This window comes from Xenopus laevis, chromosome 8L (genome assembly GCF_017654675.1).
Source record: "Xenopus laevis strain J_2021 chromosome 8L, Xenopus_laevis_v10.1, whole genome shotgun sequence".
Taxonomy (NCBI): domain Eukaryota; kingdom Metazoa; phylum Chordata; class Amphibia; order Anura; family Pipidae; genus Xenopus; species Xenopus laevis.
The window spans coordinates 58,702,011-58,725,168 of NC_054385.1; the positions used below are offsets into that span (position 1 = coordinate 58,702,011).

General features: G+C 38.1%; 1 protein-coding gene across 1 annotated transcript; it reads right to left on the reverse strand.

The window, feature by feature from the left end:
- Window positions 1-14,989: 14,989 nt before the first annotated feature.
- Window positions 14,990-17,725, reverse strand: LOC121397297. The gene is made up of 2 exons (XM_041573911.1): window positions 15,599-17,725; window positions 14,990-15,511 (listed from the first exon to the last, which is right to left on the reverse strand). The coding sequence occupies exon 1, from the start codon at window positions 17,723-17,725 to the stop codon at window positions 15,818-15,820; it is 1,908 nt and encodes a 635-aa protein (XP_041429845.1). The 3' UTR covers window positions 14,990-15,511; window positions 15,599-15,817.
- Window positions 17,726-23,158: the final 5,433 nt, after the last annotated feature.

Consider the following 23,158-nt stretch of genomic DNA (forward strand, 5'->3'; position numbering starts at 1 on the left):
CACTTGATGTTACACCATTCAAGATGAAAAGGAACAGGTCAGAGATACAAGTTTGGAAGTGTGTATATTGTCTATACACACAGTTGTATACAATGTTCCAACATGCTCATGTTTAGTTCAGAGCCCTGCTCAACTATAAGCTGTAATCATCATTCCATCGCCTGTGTCTAATTTACAGCTGCATTTATTTGAAAGGGGTTGTTCACCTTTAAATTAAAGGGATACTGTCATGGGAAAAAAAATTCTTCAAAATGAATCAGCAGAATTCTGCACTGAAATCCATTTTTCAAAAGAGCAAACAGATTTTTTTATATTCAATTTTGAAATATGACATGGGGCTAGACATATTGTCAATTTCCCAGCTGCCCCAAGTCATGTGACTTGTGCTTTGATAAACTTCAATCACTCTTTACTGCTGTACTGCAAGTTGGAGTGATATCACTCCCCTCCCTTTTTTCCCTCAAGCAGCCAAACAAAAGAACAATAGGATGGTAACCAGATAGCAGCTCCCTAACACAAGATAACAGCTGCCTGGTAGATCTAAGAACAAAACTCAATAGTAAAAACCCATGTCCCACTGAGACTCCTTCAATTACATTGAGAAGGAAAAACATCAGCCTGCCAGAAAGCATTTCTCTCCTAAAGCGCAGGCACAAGTCACATGACCAGGGGCAGCTGGGAAATTGACAAAATGTCTAGCCCCATGTCAGATTTCAAAATTGAATATAAAAAAATCTGTTTGCTCTTTTGAGAAATGGATTTCAGTGCCGAATTCTGCTGGAGTAGCACTATTAACTAATGCATTTTGAAAAAAAAACATGTTTTCCGATGACAGGATCCCTTTAACTTTTAGTATGATGTGATATTCTGAGACAATTTGCAATTGGTTTTCATTTTTTATTATTTGTGGTTTTTGAGATATTTAGCTTTTAGTTCAGTAATCTGGTTGCTATGGTTCATGCATTGATATGAATGAGACTGGAATATAAATAAGAGAGGGTCAGATTAGAAAGATGAGTTATAAAAAAATAGCAATAACAATGCATTTTTAGCTTTACATAGCATTTGTTTTTAGATGGGGTCAGTGACCCCCATTTGAAATCTGGTGCTGGTGAGCTGTCAACCATCCTCTTTACACTAGGCATGTATTTTTTTTAAATACTATACTGCCTTTAGATGTTGGGGTGTGTATTTGTAATATCATCTTAGAGATGAAGCACAATACTGGCTGCAGGTAGGAAAGGCAGGGGGAGTGGTTAAAGCTGTAAATAAATGTATGTACATATGTACATATATAACATGCAGAGATACCAACCAGCCCCATGTCATGAGGGAGATAATGATCCACTCTTCGCCTTTTTGAGACCCAGTTTGTGTTACCATTTGGTGTGAAGGGGAAATGCAGACCTAAAAAAACAGGACTGTATCACTATCTCCTACATGACTCAGAGCTGATTGACGTTCCTGAAATGGTGTCAGGAGGAAAACAGAAATGCTTCTTTCTCCAACTACATAACTGCTCTGAGAGCCCTGCATTCAGCAAGATACATATATAATCTAGGCCAGGAGTGCCCATACTTTTCTAATGTGAGGTCTACTTTTAGTGATGTTGTCCCATGTGGATCTACATCCATAAAAGTATAAAAGTTAGCATTCTGTTACTTAAATACTGATTTATGAGAAAATGTATATTGCTATATTTAAAGGTAAACTATATCCCCAAAATGAATACTTGAGCAACAGATAGTTAACATCATATTAAAGGGGACCCGTCACCCAAAAAAAAAACATTCCAAATCCTATTTTATCACATTAGTCAAGCATAATGAACTTTAATTACACTATATAAATTATTTGAATCTTGTTTCCTTCAGTCTGGGAATTAATAATTATAGCAAGCAGGAAGCAGCCATTTTGTGGACACTGTTATTAAGACAAGCCTTGTATCATCTCAGAATCTTGTTTGTGCACCAGAATGGGGGACCTGATGTCCATCCCCATGCCCTGGCTACACAATTAAACGGTAAAGAGAACAGGGGAATGTGTGGAGAGCAGGGACATCTAGGAAGTGCTGAATGGAAAGTGAAAGTAATTGTCTGCCCCGCCTCTATGCCACTGGCATAGAGGAGGGGCAGACAATATTTGATTGACAGCTGAGATTTTTAAATGAGCTTACAACAGCTATGAATGCTTTAATAAAAAATAGAAATTGGATTTCATGTTTAATTTGAAAAGGACTTTTATTATACAGATTTTTGTGTCTGGGTGACAGGTCCACTTTAAGTGGCATATTAAAGAATCTTACCAAACTGGTATATATATTTAAGTAAATCTTGCCCTTTTACATCTCTTGCCTTGAACCACCATTTTGTGATGGTCTGTGTGCTGCCTCAGAGATCACCTGACCAGAAATACTGCAGCTCTAACTGTAACAGGAAGAAGGGTGGAAGCAAAAGACAGAACTCTGTCTGTTAATTGGCTCATGTGACCTAACATGTATGGTTTGTTTGTGTGCACCGTGAATCATACGATCCCAGGGGGCGGCCCTTATTTTTTAAAATGGCAATTTTCTATTTATGATTACCCAATGGCACATACTACTAAAAAAGTATATTATTATGAAAATGGTTTATTTACATGAAGCAGCATTTAACATATGAGCTGTTTTATGCAATATCTTTTTATAGAGACATACATTGTTTGGGGGGTGTAGTTTTCCTTTAAGAAACAACTATTTCTTATGTAACCGTAACATAATAAATATCTGAATGAAAAGAACGAAATAGCAGGGTGATTTAGTCAAGCTGTTTGTTGACAGTTTCTTGAGATTTACTGATCACCTGCTAAAGGTCTACTGGTAGATCCCAATCTACCTTTTAGGCACCCCTGATCTAGGCTATAGATGGAGAACAGATCTTATTCCTTAGAATTACCTTTCCTAAAGCTCTGCCTTGTGCAGTGGTCCAAAAACCAGAGTGAAAAACTGTAAAAAAAACACAGGACATAATGAAAAACACAGCACATAAATAAGCAACTTCCAACAGCTAAATGATAGCCCTAAATATTCACAAGCATGTGCATTTAGATCATTGTAGTCAGCTTCATTGCAAGGCTAGATAACCTGTATTTCAGGAGTTTGTTGCCAACATATGTCAGCTAAGATCTTATTGAATTTCACTTCACCCTCCTCCCATCAAAAAACTTTTGCAATATTTGCCCTTTTACAGCAAGAATTCCTGTGCTTGTTCTCTCTGTTTTTGCTTACAGTAAATGGTGAGTGTATTATTTAAATGCTGGTAATCTCCACAAATTCAGTATAGTATGCCAAACCTGCGTGGCTTATTTATCAAAAGGATTAATGTGTAGTTTAATATGAAGTACTGTATGATTCGTGCAATGCGAACAAGACATATTGTTGTTTAATGTTCCTGTTGGGTCACATTTATAACAACACGCTGCACAGATGGGTTCTACTGGCCTGTGCCCCACACTGCTTAGGACAAAAACGTTTTTCTTGCATGCCAATTGTTAAAAGTAAAATAAAACTGCCATGTTAAGGGAACACTTTCTTATGCAAATCTCTACTTTTTTTTTCTACTTGAAATTAACTTGTTATATTATATTATAATTAGACAGGAGATGAAATGAAGATGGAAAGGAGGCTTGAATATAAAGATAAACAATACATACAAATATTTAGTAACAATACAAATGTAACTATTGCATCAACTAGCAGTTAGGCAGGTTATATATAGACTTAAAAGTTTGAACTTAATGGACGCTTCCACCTAACTTTCGAATGAAATAAAAATTTCGAATGAAAATTTTTTTTCGAATGAAAAAAAAAATCGTATTTCAAGCTGTGTACTTCGACTGGGGAATAGTCCAAATTCGTTTTGAATTTGAAAAAAAATCAAAAATTCAAATATCAAAATTTATCATGTACAGTCTCTATAAAAATTCGACTTCAACCATTCGCCATCTAAAACCTGTGAATTGCTATTTTAGCCTACGGGGGACCTCCTAGAACCTATCTGGAGTCAATTGATGGACTTCGAAAAATCTACGTTTTTTAGGTGGAAAGCTTCGAATCGAATTTGATCGAATGTGCTATTCCTTGGATTCGTATAATTCGAATTCAGCCTAATACGGACCTATTCGACCAAAGAAAATCTTCGACTTAATTTCGGTTGGTCTTTTTGAATTCGGATTTCAATTCAAAATTTGACCCTTGATAAATAGGGGCAAAGGTCAAGGTGAATTTTCGAAGTTATGAACTTCAAATTTCGAGCTATTCTTTGTGTACTTCGACTAAGGAATAGTCCAACTTCATTCTATTCAAAGTTGAAAAAAACGTTGAAATTCGAATATCGAATTTATCATGTACTGTCTCTTTAAAACTTGGAGGCAATTGGTGGAGTTTCAGAGATCTAAGTTTGTGGGGGGAAAAACTTCGAATTGAAGTAGATCGAAGGCGCTATTCCTTCAATCGTAAGTAGGCCGAATACGGACCACTTCGACCCCCAAAAACCTTCGACCTCTTTTCGGTTGGTCTTTTTGAATTCAAAGTTCGAAGTTTTTTTAACTTCGAACTTCGACCCTTTATAAATCTGTCCCTTAACATTCATTCTGGAGAAAAGCAGAATAATAGCAATTTGTCTTAAATTATTGCCCCTAAACTTTGGTTTATTTGATAGATAATCAATGGCAGTAGTGACTCCTCATTCAGATGTTCATTCAGTATAGCATCACCAATGTATTTACTTTGTATAAAAGGTAACGGACTTTAAATTAATTTGGTAGTGTATTTGGGGGGCAGTATTCAGCTGGAATATGGAAGCATCTAAATTCATTATGAGTGGTACAGATGCACTTGTTAAACAGTTATGTACAGTATAGACAATGTATGTAACAGAGTGTAACTATTTATTTTGCGCACAGGAATGATTAGTTCAAAAATAATTGTCCAAATCCCTTCTGCCCACATGCAATATGCTTCAGGAAAGTTTCTGCTGAGTATAGAACAATTGGTGTTTGGATGCTCAAAGCAGAGGAACACATAACAGAGATATTGAATTTAATAAATGTGTCAATTCATTAAAACTTTGCTGACAGGCCGGAAAGTTTGATAAAACAGATCAAATTGCTGGGAAATATTTTTGGATTTCCCAGTTCAATCTATGATCAATCAACCCCTATGTGAGTACCCTTGGGTGCAGCTGGTGAAATAAGAATACTTCAGTTCCCTTTAAAGCTGGCCATAGATGCAAAGATCCGATCGTACGAATCAAGGATTGGTATGATTTTCTGGACCGTGTGTGGAGAGTCCCAACATTTTTCGTCTTGTGGAGATCGGTCGCTCAGTCGATCAGACAGGTTAAAAGATTTCTGCTGGCTGCCGATAATTTCTCTGCATGTATTGCCGATCGTATGATTTTCAGTGGGAGACTGTCACCAGCTTTGTCGGACATAACTTTCGTACAATTACTGTCAGGGGCAGAACATCGGCTGATCTGTTCTTTTCTACTTTATTTGGTCTGAATGGTTAGTGGCAGGTGGGGAGATGGGGAAGTCCGATCGTTCGAGGAGGCTAGTATAATAATTGAAAGCAACAACCCCCACCAGATCAGTGCCTGCACCCTATCAATTACTTGACTGATAAAGAAATATTTCTTTGCTGTTTTCATGTAGTTGGTCATTATACAACAGACCTGTTTCTCATACAGTGCTGCCCAACCATTGAAGACATGGATGGGTGGGCCATATATATTTATATGTGTGCATTTAGTTGTTGGTGGGCCAGACAGCTTCCCCACTACATTTTAGTAGGGCCATACAGAATCCCAGACCAATTTAACTCACTTGTTCATTCAACTATTTCCCCTCTGCTATTAACTTCTGTCTCACCTCTTTGTCAGTTTCCTGTACTTTTCCTCCCACATTCTCCCACTTTTTTTACTTGCAGGAAATATGCTATATATATCTTATTTTCTGGAAACTTGCAATATATGTTTAAAGGAGAAGGAAAGGTTAAAACTAAGTATGCTTTATCAGAAATATCTATATAAATACACCAGTAAACCATCAAAGTAACACTGATCTGAGTCCTCTGTCAAAAGAAACACAACATTTCTTTTCTTCCATTGTGTACTCATGGGCTTCTGTATCAGACTTCCTGTTTTCAGCTTAAACCTCCAGGGCACGGCCTTTAGCATGCTCAGTTTGCTCCTCTCTCCCCCCCCCCTCCCCTCCCTGCTGTTATCTGAGCCCAGAGCTATGAGAGAGAAGGGAGAGACTCGGGCAGGAAGTGATGTCACAACACGATAATATGGCAACTGCTATCCTAAACAAACAGAGAGTTTCTAGAGCTGTTTTCTCAGGTATGGTAAAGCATTCTACAGAATAAATATAGTGTTATAGTTTACACCATTGTGGCTAAGCTATTGGCAATAAAATGTCTCTGTAGCTTTCCTTCTTCTTTAAGACATTGGTAATGAAAATAAATATTAAATTAAAGGCTGAAGTAAAATATACATATACACAGCATACGAACACATGGAAAAGTTATTTCTCCTCATCACAATTTCCCAACGTTTATCTAGTGTAAAAGAATGTAATGCCAGGACATAACTGTTACCACAAGACAATGAAACCTATCAACATTGGAACATTCCTTCCATCAACATTCCTTTATTTATATCTCTTTGTACATAGACTCTGATAAGGACCAAGGAGAGATGCACATCGCTGGCAGGGTATGCAAATTGTATCTGTACTGACAAGAGATGAGCAAACTGCTGGGGTTGAGTTTCACCAAAATATTTGTTTTGGCAGATTAAACTTCTAAAGTTTCTACTGGAAAATATCCAAAAGCCTGTTTCCAATTATTTAAAAATAAAACATTTCTCTTTGTTTATTTCTCAGGTGAAACTATTTGTTTTCTGTACAAAACAGACAATTGTAATTTTCCTAGAGAAGAGGAGTATGATTTAAAATTCATTCCACACTGTTAGATTTTCATACAAACATACGAGGGCCTTTTTTTCCACGAATCGTAGTTTTATCTAAAAAATTGTGTTTTTTTATTTCTCTAAAACCCAAAAAAATTTAGATTTATTGAGTGTAAAAACCACGAAAAACTCTAATACAAAACTTTGGCATCTAAAGCAGTTGAGGTCCCATAGTAGTCAATAGTGATGGGAAAATTTATTCGCCAGGCGCGAATTCGCAGCAAATTTCTGCATTTCGGCGCCGGCGAACATATTCGCAAAATTGCAGAGAAAATTCGCTGGCATCAAAATATTTTTGCCGCCCAAGACAATTCCGACGCCAGCGACAATTCTAGGCGCTTTAATGGGTGTCAGAATTGTTGCCAGCGTCAAAATTCGCGTTTCGTGGGAAATTCACAAATTTTTTGATGAAGCAAAATGGGAGAAATTCACCCATCACTAGTAGTCAATGATCCCATTGGACCTTTTTTAACAATTCAGTCTTTTAGAGGTTTATGTATATTTTTTCGCTAGGCATTGTCCCTGAAAAGGGGTTTTAGAGATATTTAAATATTTTTTGTGGATCATTACGGTTTTTTTTCATTCATAAAATGTTATATTTAACTTACATTAAATATACTCTACTAAACAATAATTTAAAAACTTTCATGGCATTTCTGTTTTTCGAGAAAGAGTGTAATTGTTGGTTTGAAAGCATTAATACAGGCATGGGACCTGATTCCTGTACCTGAATCTGTGATTTGGATCTCCATACCTTAACTCTACTAAACAATAATTTAAAAATTAAATAAACCCATTAGGCTGATTTTGCTTCCAATAAGGATTAATTATATCTTAGTTGGGATCAAGTACAAGGATCTCCTTTATTATTACAGAGACAAAAGAAAATCATTTTGAAACTTTTGGATTATTTGGATAAATGGAGTCTATGGGAGATGGCCTTCTCGTAATTCGGAGCATTCTGCATAATGGGTTTCCAAATAATGGGTTCCCAGAAAATGGATTCCACACCGGTTCCACTATAATTCAACCTTTCATAAATGGGCCTCCTCAGTAATGTCAGGTGTGTTTCTGACCCCCTTGCTCATCTGAGCCAAACACTGTCACCCCATCTTTGCTAATGCAGAAAGTGCAATTGCGCTCGGCTGTAATTTATAACACATATTATCATTCTATTTGGGTCTGTAAGGTACCACTGGCTTAGACTGTGAGCTCTATGGGACAGGGACATCTTCTTAGCACTTTATATTTGGTATAACAAATTTTCTGTTTATTTATATGATTTTATTGTATTGATCACTAGATACATTTTTATGTATATTCAAAGCCATGTATTTAAGCTGCACATTTGCAGTTTTTGCATTCCCTGCCCAAATCATTAATTCTCAAACTTCCCTAGAACTGAAGACTGAAGTACAAAGAGAAAAAAAGGCTTATTGTACAATATCTATAGTAGTAAGTCAAATCAACTATATTTGCTGTATTCTTTCTCTTGAAGATGTTTCGCTAGTCATCCTTCTAGCTTTCTCAATTCAGAATTGGGAAAGCAAGTCGGATGACCAGCAAAATGTCTTCAAGAAAGAAAATACAGCATGTCCAGTTGATTTGACTTACTACTATAGATATTGCATGACCTGGATGAATTAGAACCTTCACAGACTTATTGTATAATCTACACCCTACACTTTCCTTGTTCCACCAATAAATGAGGCTGCTTTACTGCATTATATTCCTTGTAATTCCTCATAAAGTACCTTTATATGCAAATGCAGCCAAGATACCCTACAGCTACAAAAATCCAAGGGTCACAGATGTCAAATGTGGAAAAGGAGGAGGGATGTAGATAAACAACCTTAATGGTCCTATTTACTTAATTTGTATGCTTCAGTTAATGTTTGAATGCAAAGTAAACTATTTAAACCTGATGTTAAAATTGATCATTTATATTTAACTATTCTTAACACTGTTAATAATATTTTAATTCAACGTTTTTGTCCAAACCCTATCAATGAAGGTTATTTTTAAAAGCTTACTTATTTACAGATAAATTACAATAAATTAATTATTGGCTGTTACCTGCAAACTATGAGAATCTCCGTCATATAAGCAGCATATTAGCTACTGCTTTTTTGCATATTTATTGTGTGAAATATTGATCTACACTGTAGTTAATATGGTATTGTTTATTTGTATTAATTAAAGCAATATCTGTTAATACATTATTTAGTATAAGGAAAAAAAATTATCAATCACACCATTGTAAAAAAAAAAAAAAGTAGAAATCTCTTTTTTCAGATAATGCACATTGTTCTGTATAATAACTACACTTAGGGGGTTATTTATCAAAGTCCGAATTTATCTCAACTGCTACAAACTCCGATCTACAAAACTCTACAAACTCTGATCAAACCGGGTTTTTACGCTTATTTGTTATGTTTTCCCGAAATTTTCTTTTGCAGATAAAAATCAGATTTTCGAGATTTTTTTGGATTTTTTCATCCGATTTTCACGAATTACACGATTTTTTTGAATTTTCACCTTTTCATTTCACCACAAATTTTTCATGATTTTTGCATTTCGGAGTTTAGTAGATAACCCACTAAAATACAAATTTAAAATTAGTTTAATTTCCACAATTATTCAATTTTATTCAATTATTTGCACAAGATTAGAATTTACTTTGACCACAGGTTGTACAGTGTTCCTATGAAAAACCACAATTTTTGCTTTATTATCCCGTGTAGCGCCATATTTTTGGTGTGCCTATTTGTCAAAGGTCAGATTTTATTGGTTTTAAAGGCTTTTGAAACCACGACTAAACTCACTTTCTCTAAACCATGAAATGTCATGACATTTATTAAAAAATCTGAAAAAAAGTACGAATGGAAAAGTACACTGAACGATTCCCTTAAAATGTTAAGTTTTTCGGTCAATTCTAAGAGAAAAAAAAATACCAAAACCTCTGAAGTCTGAATTGATTTGAAGCAGTCCTAAAGGATCAGTGCAGCTCCCACTGACTTCTCTAGGACCTCAACATCTTTTACCTGGCAAAGCTTTGTATTATTGATTTTTGTGGTTTCAACATTTAATACATTTCTTATCTGAATTTTTAGAGCGAGAAAAATTAGAAAACCACAAATTTTTAGAGAGAGAAAAAATTTAATTTGATTGTTAATAAATGGGCCCTATAGTGTACACCAAGTCGACAGTTTAGTCGATAATTTAGCTTGGTTATGATCACTGCTTTTAAGGGTACATTTACTAAAGGGCGAATTATGGATATTTAGAGAAAATTTGCCACAATTCACCATGACATTGCCTATTTACTAAACGGCAAAAAGGACAATTCACAAGAAAAAAACCTCAGCGCCAGAGAAATTTCGCACAGTTTGTAGCAAAAAATCCGGTATTTTATGAATGCGAACACTTCCCTTTTCGCTAAAGTCTATTTTGCCTGGTTCAAGCTGGCGAGCGCTCATTATAAAGATAGAGCCACGTTTAAATCAACATTGCCCTTTCCATGCTCCTCTCTAAAGAATTTTCCCTTCTACTATTGTATGAGCAAATATACTGGCAAATTTCCACAGAGACTTTTCGGCAGGAGAAAATTCACCACAAATCTCTTGAAAAAGCGAACTATTTAGTAAATATTGAAATGTGTTGTGAAAATACACCTGGCAAAGTGAGGAGAACTGTAGTGATGTTAGGTGAAGAGAAAATTCACACTTTAGTGTCTTGGTGTAAAGAGGCCAGACATAGATGTGCACACAGCACAGTTGAATTAATTGATAATGTCAGCAGCGTCAAGGGCAAATTGAGCTGTATTAAAAGGGGCATGCATTCATGGCAGGAAGGGGTCATTCTTCCACTGTACAAAGAGCTGCTAATGCCCCATCTAGAATATGCCGTACAGTTTTGGTCTCCATCACTCAAACAGGACATTATTGAATTAGAGAGGGTACAGAGAAGGGCAACTAAGCTGGTAAAAGGTATGGAAAATCTTAGCTATGAGGAAAGACTGGCCACATTGGGGATGTTCACACTGTAGCAGAGGCGCTTTAAGGGGTGATATGATAACTATGTATAAATACATAAGGGGATCATATAATAATCTCTCTAATACTTTCTTTACTAGTAGATCTTTCCAGCTGATACGAGGCCACCTATTCCGATTAGAAGAAAGGAGTTTCCACCTAAATATTCAAAGGGGATTATTTACAGTGAGAGCTGTGAAGATGTGGAATTCTCTCCTTGAATCAGACGTACTGGCTGATACATTAGATCAGGCAAATTGGAGAGGCTTCAAATTGGTTTTTTTTCCCTTCTTCTAACTAGCAGTTAGGCAGGTCAAAATATAGTTAAAAGGTTGAACTTGATGGACGTGTATCTTTTTCAACCTAACTTACTATGTTACCATGATAAAACCTATTATTAGTCAAAAATACTGCTTGGGAATGGTGAATACTATCTATAATTTGATTTAACTGTTGAAGGGATATTCATAGAGTGCCATAGAGTTCCATTGTTTAGAATCCCATGAAGCAGGAGTACCTAGTGTATATACATTTACAAAATGAATCCTTTAACATCCATTGGAACAAGATTACAAATTGATTGAACAGTCGTGTTGCTGTACAGCACTACTATAAAAAGCAAAATTATTTGTTTTATTTTCATAGTTTGTATTAGCAATTTTGATTTCGATAGCACCATAGTTTTTTGTTGCTTTTAGTTGCAGAAACAAGCTCTTGCGAGTAGGGCTCTCATCCTATTTTTAAGTTGTAACCCATATAAAACCCCTGTTTGTTATAAATAAATGTAAACTACTGTCGGTGCTTCAAAAAAAATTGATGATTTCAATAAAGCAATGTCCAACTTGGGACTGATCATTGCTATTTACCATTTTGGTCTTGACTTAAGAAGCTAGACATAGATGTGGCTTAACTTGTGTGTTATTGGGTGCTTATTGGGTCACATCATCCAGTGCATTATCATTTACTGTCATCTAAGGCAGTACCATATATACATGCACCTCTGTCTGTGTACTTTCTCTGGTCTGGTTTACTCTGCAGGTAATTTTTTGGCTATATAGCATCACTACTGGCCAAAAATGCACCAAATTATTTTGGCAGTGTGATGTGCATTGTACTGGGCTCATCCAAGAGAAACAGAGACGGTAATCTGGCTATTAAAGTGCGCAGGATTTTTTTATATGGTCAGAACTCACAAGTAGTGATGGGCGAATTGGTGCTTTTTTTGACGCCGGCGGCCGTTTTTGACGCCGGCGTCAATTTTTTTTGGCGCCGGGGAATTTTTTCGGGCAAATTTTCGCCGGCGTTTCTCTAATTTATTTGCTGGCGGCAAATCGCGCAAATTCGCGCCTGGCGAATAAATTCGCCCATCACTACTCTCAAATTCTACTAGGGAGTTCAAAATTTCATTCGAGTTTTCGGGTCAATACAATTCATCCACCTTTTAAAAATTTGATTTTATTAATACATTTCGATTTGTCGAATTTCAAATTTATGGAAGTTTAGGGGAGTTTTTAAAAACTCACATGAATTCAAAATTCGACCTTTGATAAATGTGCATCTAAGTTGTAAATACTAGCATACCCTAGGAAGAAAATTGGTAAAACCCCACATTTAGAGACCGCATCTGTCCTCTGCCCTCAATATTCAATCATCGGTAGCTGGTACAAGTTAACATAGATTGTACTTCCATCAGCAACCTGAGGAGGGCAGCAAGGCAACCAGGTCCATGCATAGAGTGAACCTAGCATATGCAGTTATAAATTCCCAGGGAATTGCACACACTCCTCAGAATAGACCAGGTAAGGTGGGCACTGCTATACTGAAGCAACGTCACATGCTGGGCACAGTCACTGGCACATACAATGTTTGCAGCAATAATTGCCAGAGTATTGTATTGAGATGGAGTTGGGGAATCCACGGCACTTTGCCCCATAAGCCTTTGTGCTGCACGCACCCAAACTGTGCTTCCCAGTCCACAGGTCCACCCACTTCCTCTCTCTGATTTCCATTCCAGTTTGTATTTCCCCACCCAAGGGAGGCACTTCTAACTGTGCCTGGCCAATTCACAAGGCAGATGGGTCCGCAAAAATGGATCCACTAGTTAGAAACTAGGTAAACAGATCCTTATTCCTTGACATCAGGGCTCACATGTCTGCTGGTCCACAGTCAAGGGCAAAAGGGTCCTTCAGTCTACAGTTCAGGGCAGATGTTTTTTCAGTTCTGTAGGGAGATGAGGTCTAAAGTCTGAAGGCCATGGCAGATGATTCCTCATGTCTTGAAATCAGTGCAAATGGTCTTTAGGCCCACAGTCCAGGATGGACTGACCCTCAGGTTCAAATGAGTTTTTAGGTTTGGAGGCCAAGGCAGACGAGTCCACTTGACTGGACAGCAGGGGAGACACATGTTCAGGCCTTGACATTAGGGCAAATGGATCAATAGTACAGGGTTGATTAACCCTAAGGTGTAAATGAGTACTCATATTTGGTGGCTAGGGAGCATGGGTCCCCAGGTCTGAATGACAGGGTAGATGGTTTCTTACATCTTGAAGCCTGGGCAGATGGTTTCTCATGTCTGGAGTCAAGGGTAGATCATTTTTGTCCATGTCTAAATTAAACATTACTTAATAATAGCTTGAAACTCTGCATTCATAAGGAAGTTAACATGTTCCCAATGATAAACAGTAATAACTAAATGCACAAAACAGTAATAACTAAGCCCAATCCTAATTAATGACTGCTTATAATAAGATAGGCACAATCAAAAGATATGTAAAAGCATCCTTCATGCAAAACATTGTTTGCACAAATGTATCCATGAAATACAGTTAAATTCCATAAATATTATTAAGAATACTCCAGCCATACTACAAATAGTAATAACTACAGCTCATACATGCTTAATTTAGTGGGAATTAATAAAAAATCTATATTTTAATAAGCTATAATTAAAATCCCTTCATAGTTAATTAAATATAAAGTAAAATAGCAATAGTGGCAAACAAGCCTATCTCAAAAGATTCATAAATAAAAATAACTATCCAAGATTAGCTGTAACCAAGACACAACTATTTACTTAAACTAATGATAACTCAAATATAAAAGACTGCATAACAGGGCCAGACCAGCAGGGCACCTTAGGCAACCTGGGCAAGCGCAAGGTATCCCAAAACCAGAACAAACGCCAAGGTTCTGGTCACGGCCCACTCTTCTGCCTGTAGCAGCCGCCTTTGGCTTTCAGGTCTTATAGAGGGAGAACCAAGGAGAGAGTTCTGAGCGAGCAAGGGAACTAAGGGTAGTGTTGTAGAATGGGAAACAAGGAATGAAGTCAAAAGCCAGGCCGGATCGGTAACAAACAGTCAATGTGGTACAGATGTAGGAGACATAGCAAAGATGGGGGTGACAGGCCGGGTCAAACACACCAGAATCACAGTACCAGATCAGAATCCAGAAGATTAGTCAAAACGGGGCAATAATCAGGCAGCAGACAGGACGGGAACCAGGGATAGGCAGGGTCAGAAACAGCAAGAATACACAGAAGAATCACACCCAGTAACTTTAGGAAAACACCTTTACGTTGGGCAATGTAAATATTTGAATTTCATGCTGGACAGTGACGTCACGATCGGAACTTCCGGATATACCCGAAACTAGCCGAACTCACGAAACCCAGAAGAGCTCATTCATTGGCGAGGCGCCGAAGAGTAAGGGCGCGTTGGGCGTCCCCCCACTAGACCACCAGGCAAGTTCCTCACAGCAGCCCTAGATCTACTTCATACAAAAGCTATCGGCAGAAGTCTGCAAATGAAAATATAACTTTAAACTATTTGCTTGAAACTATAGGGTAACATTTATCTTTTCAATGTCTCACCTCCACAAAGAACTTTTGTCAAAAAAAAGAAATACTTGAGTCTGCTGTGAATATTCCCAAATAGCTATTGAAATCAATTCAGTAAGGTGCCACACTCACACAGGATCGCCTTTTGCAGCGTCGGGTGCACAGCTGTATTCCTCTCTGCCCGAGGAGAAATTCCAACGAAAAACAATAATTCCAGCAGCACTCCGATGTGTGAATCAAAGGTTATTTATTTATGCCATTAGCAGAGCGACGTTTCGGGCTATTCCAGCCCTTTATCAAGCTAAATGCACTGTGTAACAATGTACTTAAATAGGTGATTAAGAGGGAGGGGTTACAACATAGTTCCCACCTCCCAGTGTGAGACACAATTCCCAGCATTCCCAGTGAGGATATCAAAAATTCAGTGAAACAATACAATCATAATAGATTATTTAAAAGTAGTTAAAACATTTATAATACAACAAATGTTAAAACATATATATCATAGTACGAATTAAAGTGCTTAGTGTCCTTAAAAAATTCCAAAACAGCTTTGAGGGTCAAGGGGAGGTCAAAGGAGATCCTCTGATTCCAATCGCACCCCACTTTTCCATGCTTTGTGCAATTGTGCCACTTGTTGATTTAAAAGAGAATTAGTGAATAAAACATTAAAAATTAAACATTTTGATTCTGTAGCCATTTCGACATTTGGACACTTACATATTTATGCTCTACATCTGGAATGCTGGATACCTACAGTTGTCAGTGTACCAGCACATCCCAGGATTGGAGCAATGAAGTTCTATAAAGCAAAAATATGACATATTTTAATATTACTGGGTATATTACATTGTATTACATTGTAAAAACATTGAAAAAACATTTTGTTACACTTCAGGCATAATTTCTTCGGAAATACCATACTATATAAATAACATACTATATAAATAGTTCAGGGGTATATTCTCGGTTTAGTCCCCCAGGGCACAACGTACCTAACCTCGATATCCATTGCATTTCCAATTTCTTTAATAAATAAATTCTATCCCCGCCGCGTCTAAGGGGGCCTACATCATCTATCACTTGGTACCTCAATTGGCTCACTGTATGTCTCGCTTCACTGAAATGTGACGGAATGGGTAAATGATTGTAGTTACACCTTATGTTGGATTTATGTTGTTTGATCCGGTCTTTTATCTTCTGAGTTGTCTCCCCAACATATGCCAGTCCACATGGACATTTAATTAAATAGATGACAAATGTTGAATTGCAAGTGTAGTAATTAGCAATATTGAACTTTCGTCCAGTATGTGGATGTGTGAAAAATTTTCCTTTTGTGATGTTGTTACAATTCGCACAACTTAGACAAGGAAAAGTCCCCATTTTGGGGGTTCCCAAAAATCTTTGTGTACCTTTATTTGTCGGACCAATATCCGCTTTTATAAGTATATCTCTGAAGTTCTTGCCTCGCTGATAGGCCATCATTGGGGCTTTTACAAAAGCTGGTATATGTGGGGCACATGTTTGTAAGATGTGCCAATGTTTTTGGATGATCTTACGTAATCCATTACTGGCTACAGAGAATTTACTTACAAAGGCAAGTCTGTCAGTATCTTTTTGTTTCCTTTGTTCATTCTGTGAAATCTCCCTGATGTCCTGTATACAGGAGTTCAGGAGCGTTTTGGGGTAACCCCTCTGTGAAAACCTTTTCCTCATCTCCTCTGTTCTCTTATATTCGTTTTCCTGTTCTGAGACTACGCGTTTAACTCTCATGAACTGTGTTTTAGGCAAGTTGTTTTTTAGGGCAGGAGGATGAAAACTGGTGTAGTGTAATAAACTGTTACGATCTGTTTCTTTTTTATAGAGATCAGTTTGGAGACCAGAGTTCTTTTTCATGATCCATACATCTAGAAAGTTAATCCTCAATAGATCATGTATAATGGTAAATTTTATAGTTGGTACCACCGAATTTAAATGGTCACAGAAGGCCACCAGACTCTCAATTGTGCCTGTCCACAGCATGATGATGTCATCGATATATCTTCGATATAACTGGCAATGCTCTACAAAATCCGAATTTGTGTACACATATGTACGTTCAAAAAAATCCATGTATAGATTTGCATATGTGGGAGCGACATTGCTTCCCATGGCGGTACCTTGCTGCTGTAAAAAGAAATTATCTTGAAATAGAAAATAATTATCCCTTAGAACGATATTCAATAAAGCAAGAAAGAATTCTTTGGCTTCATATGAATATTCGCTATCGTCTTGCAACACAATACTTATGGCTTGTATGCCATCGTCATGCATTATGGATGTATAAAGACTTTGAATGTCCATAGTTACAAGTATTGTCTCATCTGTCACAATAAGGGTATCTAAGATCCCTAGTAATTGTGCTGTGTCTTTCAAATATGATCTAGTTTTGATCACAAAAGGCTGCAGAATCTTGTCAAGATATATCGAAAGGGGAGCAAAGATTGAATCACTACTGGCCACTATGGGGCGCCCTGGAGGTTGTTTTGAATCCTTGTGAATTTTAGGTAATGTATAAAAGACGGGAGTTATAGGGTGCTTCTGTTGTAGGAATTGCTGTAACTTATCATCTATCAGGTCATCTTCTCTAGCCTTATCAACAGTGTTGCGAACCTTGATTTGTATACTTTTAAGGGGATCTGCTGACAATTTTAAGTATACATTTGTATCACTTAGTTGTAACAAAATTTCGTTAATATAATAACTCTTATTTAACACAACAAGAGCTCCTCCCTTGTCCGCTGGTTTAAATATTAATTCATTATGTGTCAAAATTGTTTCCAATTGTATTCTCTCTTTTTTATTCATATTGGGTTTAATACCCAAAAAAGGATTGGTTTTAAATTTCAATGTTTTTTCAATGTTTTTACAATGTAATACAATGTAATATACCCAGTAATATTAAAATATGTCATATTTTTGCTTTATAGAACTTCATTGCTCCAATCCTGGGATGTGCTGGTACACTGACAACTGTAGGTATCCAGCATTCCAGATGTAGAGCATAAATATGTAAGTGTCCAAATGTCGAAATGGCTACAGAATCAAAATGTTTAATTTTTAATGTTTTATTCACTAATTCTCTTTTAAATCAACAAGTGGCACAATTGCACAAAGCATGGAAAAGTGGGGTGCGATTGGAATCAGAGGATCTCCTTTGACCTCCCCTTGACCCTCAAAGCTGTTTTGGAATTTTTTAAGGACACTAAGCACTTTAATTCGTACTATGATATATATGTTTTAACATTTGTTGTATTATAAATGTTTTAACTACTTTTAAATAATCTATTATGATTGTATTGTTTCACTGAATTTTTGATATCCTCACTGGGAATGCTGGGAATTGTGTCTCACACTGGGAGGTGGGAACTATGTTGTAACCCCTCCCTCTTAATCACCTATTTAAGTACATTGTTACACAGTGCATTTACCCAAATAGCTATTGGTAACTGAATGTTTAATTAGGGGTACAGTGAAATTATTTATGCATATTGGCCCCTTCTGGAAATGTTTAAATGAAAAGTAAATGATTTCAGAGTAAAAAAGAACCAAAGTTGAACTCAAGCTCTCCATATTTTACGTGGAAGTGGTAGTTCAAATAGTTTTGGCAACAAATAGCATAGCAGCACTAGAAATGCACATGTACCTTAGCCCTTAAAGGGATACCTTATATTAGGGAGATATTTACCATTGCTTGGTATTACTTGACAATGGTTACAGTGAGTTATTGTAGTGAGAATGGCACATAGTTATATTAAAATAACCAGACAGTAGGACTTCCTACACCTCTGAATATATTAAACTGCGAGTGAGCAAGTGCATGACAAACTGTACAACCATAGAAGAGGGATTACTCTGCTCTTTCATTCCAGGAGTCCGTGTATGAGTTCATTCTGAAATGATTGTTGCTTACAACATACTGGCTTAAATATAATTGCTTAAATATTTTCTATGCCTTGAACAAAAGGTCAAGGAAACTAAGCTGCTCTACAAAAGCCTTTATGGGCAATTTACTTGCTCTGATTATATTTATTATACTCTTTGAAACCCTCCCTTTCAGAGGCTGGGATCACAGTACTGCTTTTGCCCATGATTTTATTAATTCCATTGAATTTAAAAAGAGAACTGCATTCAATTGCCTTATTAGATGTTTGCATAGACTGAGCACTAGTGATGGGCGAATTTGTCCCCTTTCATTTCGTCGAAACAGTGAATCTCTTCTCATTCCTACAGGTAATTCTGCTTATCCATATACTGCTATATACACCACTCTATTGCAATTCCTGTATACTGCTTATTCTGGTGTATCCCTGATTTGGTTACTGTCTCTTTAAATCATAATTAACCCTTGGCAATCCAGGGGCCCTGAGTCCCTTTTGTGTATGAAAAGTAATGGGAACTGGAGTTTACAGCGCAGTGCCTCCACATAGGGAACACTGAGGAGCACACCTCAGGGAACTTCCACTAGGACAAATAAAACACACAGTTTGCATATGAAACAGATATAAACTTGATATAAACACAATAGTGAACTTGGGCAATCGAATACACAATACACTCTTGCACTGGGTACACGTCTTAACTCACTATTAGGTACCTTACTGTTTCTCCAACACAGTCCTTTTTATTATCAAAGTCCCAATCCTCTGGAAGGGTTTAATAACCACACAGTTCAGTTCAAATAGAATGTCCCTTCCCCAGGTAGCGCTACCTTTCCCAAAAGTACCGCTCCCTTTGGAACATAGCAGCCACTCCCACGTAGCAGGTAAATGCAGAAGACCTGTCTTCAAGTTGGGGTCCCACACTTGTATCCTTGCCAGTATCCTCCCTTGGGTGGTTCACTCATCGGGGTGCTCTCAGAGGCAATCACACTGGAGATTACAGGCAGCTCTGCAGCAGGATCACTCTCACTAATGGCACCTTTCTCCTTCTGAGTCTCTAGCAGCTTGGCAGGGAACAGGATGGGCTCTTTCTGTACTTCCACAGATTCAACAGCTTGGACAGTTTCACAAAACTTGACCTCCCCAAACCAGCAGGGTAAATGTCCTTAAAACTTGGGGAGTGGAAAGACTGATTGAAACAGCCACACCGTGCAATAGAGAGTAGTGACTTTGTTTTACTTGCAGCTCCCTGTAGTCACACACAGGCTGAGAGATAAGTTGACTGAGGAAAGTGAGGGGGCGGGACCTGCAGAGCTCAGAGCTGATCTCCCTGGAAGAAGTACTGTATGCTAAATGAAGCCTAAGGTTTTGCCAACATGTGCAGCATCTACATGTCCAGGGCCGCCATTAGAAATCACAGGGCCCCATACAACAAAATTTAGGGGGCCCGCCCACTCTGGCACCCAAGCCCCACCCCAGATCCCACCCACTCCACATGACCACAATACCATACAGACATCAACGCTAAAAAAGTAACCCCCCCACACACAAGTTATAAAAAAATATTGATGATCAGGGCCCCCTTAAAAGTTTTAAAAAAAAAAAAAACTTTGGCGCCAGGGCCCCCCATAAAAGTTTTTTTTAAAAAGCATTGGTGCCAGGGCCCCCCTTACAAGTAAAAAAAAATTGGGGCCCCAAAGAAAATTTTTTAAAAAAACATTGGCACTAGGGCCCCCCTTACAAGTTAAAAAAAAACGGTGCCCGAAAAAATATTTATTAAAAAAACATTGGTGCCAGGGCCCCCTTACAAGTTAAAAAAAATTGGGGCCCCAAAAAATATTTTTTAAAAAAACATTGGTGGCAGGGGCCTATAGAATTTTAAAATAATACATTGGTGGCCATGGGATTAAAAAAACCACACATACACATTGGTGTTCAGTAGAATTGAACTCATGGCTTCAGGAAACTTTGCCTCCTTTCATGACTTTGGGTCTTTTCGCTGCTTCAGGACTTAAACTTCGCCTGTTTTCGTGACTTGGGGTCTTTTCGCAGCTTCAGGACTTCAATTTCGGCTGTTTTCGTGACTTCGGGTCTTTTCGCCGCTTCGGGACTTCGGCTTTTCCTCACTTCTGCATTTCAGCTGTTCGGAACTTCAAAAATGGCTGCAAAGCTTCAACTCTCTCAAGGGGGGCCAGCTCTTTCTAAAGTGTAGCACTGCTGGGCCCGCCTTCATGCCCGGGCCTGGGACACTTGTCCCCCCTATCCCCCCCTGATGGCAGGCCCTGTACATTACTACAGTGAGTGAAGGAGATCCCAAGTAGTTATAGATATTTATTTAATCCTTAAACCAGGCTGTCAGTTTCTCATATATATTTATATTTATTATGTCGCTGAAAGATTTCACATACATTCAGAAACTTAGACAATGAGAATGGAGCAATGATTTGTGTATTGTGTATAACATGTATTTCCTGGTCATCCCTGGCAGCATAATAATAAACTTTGGGTATGCTCTCTGTTTTCTTCTGTGGGTAAGTAGAAGTTGCAGGAAGGGCACTCATGGATTTTTGTAATCTGATCACCGAGTGCAGTTCTACAGCTCCCTCCACCCAAAGCTCTGCCGATATATTTCTGTGCCGAGGCCCCTGCAGTCGGAGCAGGCTTGTTTGTCTACATACCTTTTTGGTTCTCTGGTGCCACCTGCAGTTGCATACCGGAAGTGACGTCACTGGCGGGTTTTGATATCAAACAGCGTGGCTTCTGCGTACTGTGCCTATGGAGTCCTTACAGTGCTACAACATGGATCAGGCTGCCTTACAATCGACTGGGTGAGTGCCCTACCAGTATACTTATATTTTATTTTAAGGTTCTGCCAAAAGAGCTGTTCATTTATTATTACTCTCATTATGTCCCTGCTGCTTCTAAAAAATGGTACAGGAGAGTGCAGATTTCAGACCCTGTAGGGCATGTGTCAATCCTGCTATAAAGCATAAGAGACTTTGCCAGACATGCTTTCAGGAATTTGCTGTGCATAATAAAGAAAGAGAGTCTGCTTCCACTTCTACTATATCCTTCAATAAGGAGTCTATTATGCAGGGGATCAAGAACGCTGTTGCTGATACAGGCAACCTATGGTTTCTAAAGTACCTGTTTGTTCTACCTCTGTTGTTTAAGATTCCTTATTTCAGAGGATTATGAATCCCATTCCTCTGAGGAGGAAACTTATTGATTCCTTCCCTAATTCAGCTGTTAGGAATCAAGGACATAATTGACCAGGAATGGGTGAAAGGCCCTAAAGAGTTTCCTGTTGAGTATAAAAATTTGTGGATGCTCCAGTGCCCAGTCAGTCTAAAAAGACTGCACTTCTGACTGACAACATTTCAACTTTAAAGTATATAATGGACAGACAGAATTTAGGGCTCTTACTGACTAGCGTTTTTGCCTGCGCTCCCCTGCATTCCGTTTTTCTGCGTTCAGCCGCAGGGGAGCGCAGGAATAGACGCATTCGATTTTTTTCCAATGGGGCTGTACTCACACAGGCGCGTGTAGGCGCCGAACGCAGGAAAGATGCATCATGTTGCGTCTCAACCTGCGTTCGGCGCTCATCAGTAAGAGCCCTTAAGAAAGCACTGTTAACAGCAGGAGCTGCTTGTAAGCTGCAGTTGTTGCAGCTGCAGTTGCAGCTATTTCTGTTTTTAAAGCAATGTCTGTTTGGGCAGAGAACATTGATTAGGCTGTTATGGATAATTCTCCTAAGGAGGCAGTCTGTGAAGCCATTTCTGATTTGAAGTAAGCAGCGGAATTGTTCTAAGGCAACAGTAGATTTATCAAGATTGGCAGCCTGTAATATCTCATTTACCACTGCGGCTACAAGGGTATTAAGCTTCACTCCTGGAATGCGGATACAGCTTCAAAAAACACTTTGGTATTTAGTGTTTTTGGTAAATCTTTGGATGATATTATTTCCAAATCTTTGCCCCAAACTAAGTGTTTTCAAGAAAGAAGACAAGATGGGTTCTTCCAGGCACAAAGAGGAGGCTAGATCCTACCGGCCTGGGAAGGAATACAAGTCTGCCTGGCATTCTAGTCAGTTGTGATTTTTTCATGCCTCTAAGGCTAAGAATTCCAAATCCCCTAAAATTAAACCAAAGTCACAATGAGATGAGGCCGGCCCTACTTTTTACAAAAGTCTGAAGACAATTTTTCATTTCTTCAGGGAGAACCAACAGTGGAGCCAATTATTTAGTCTTGCAGGACTACAAATCTCAGCTACTTGCAAAGAAGGCAATTTTGCCAGTTTCCCCTCAGCAATGGGGTCTAGGCGTTATTTCCCCTTGTTCCTAGTTACAAAAGCACCAGG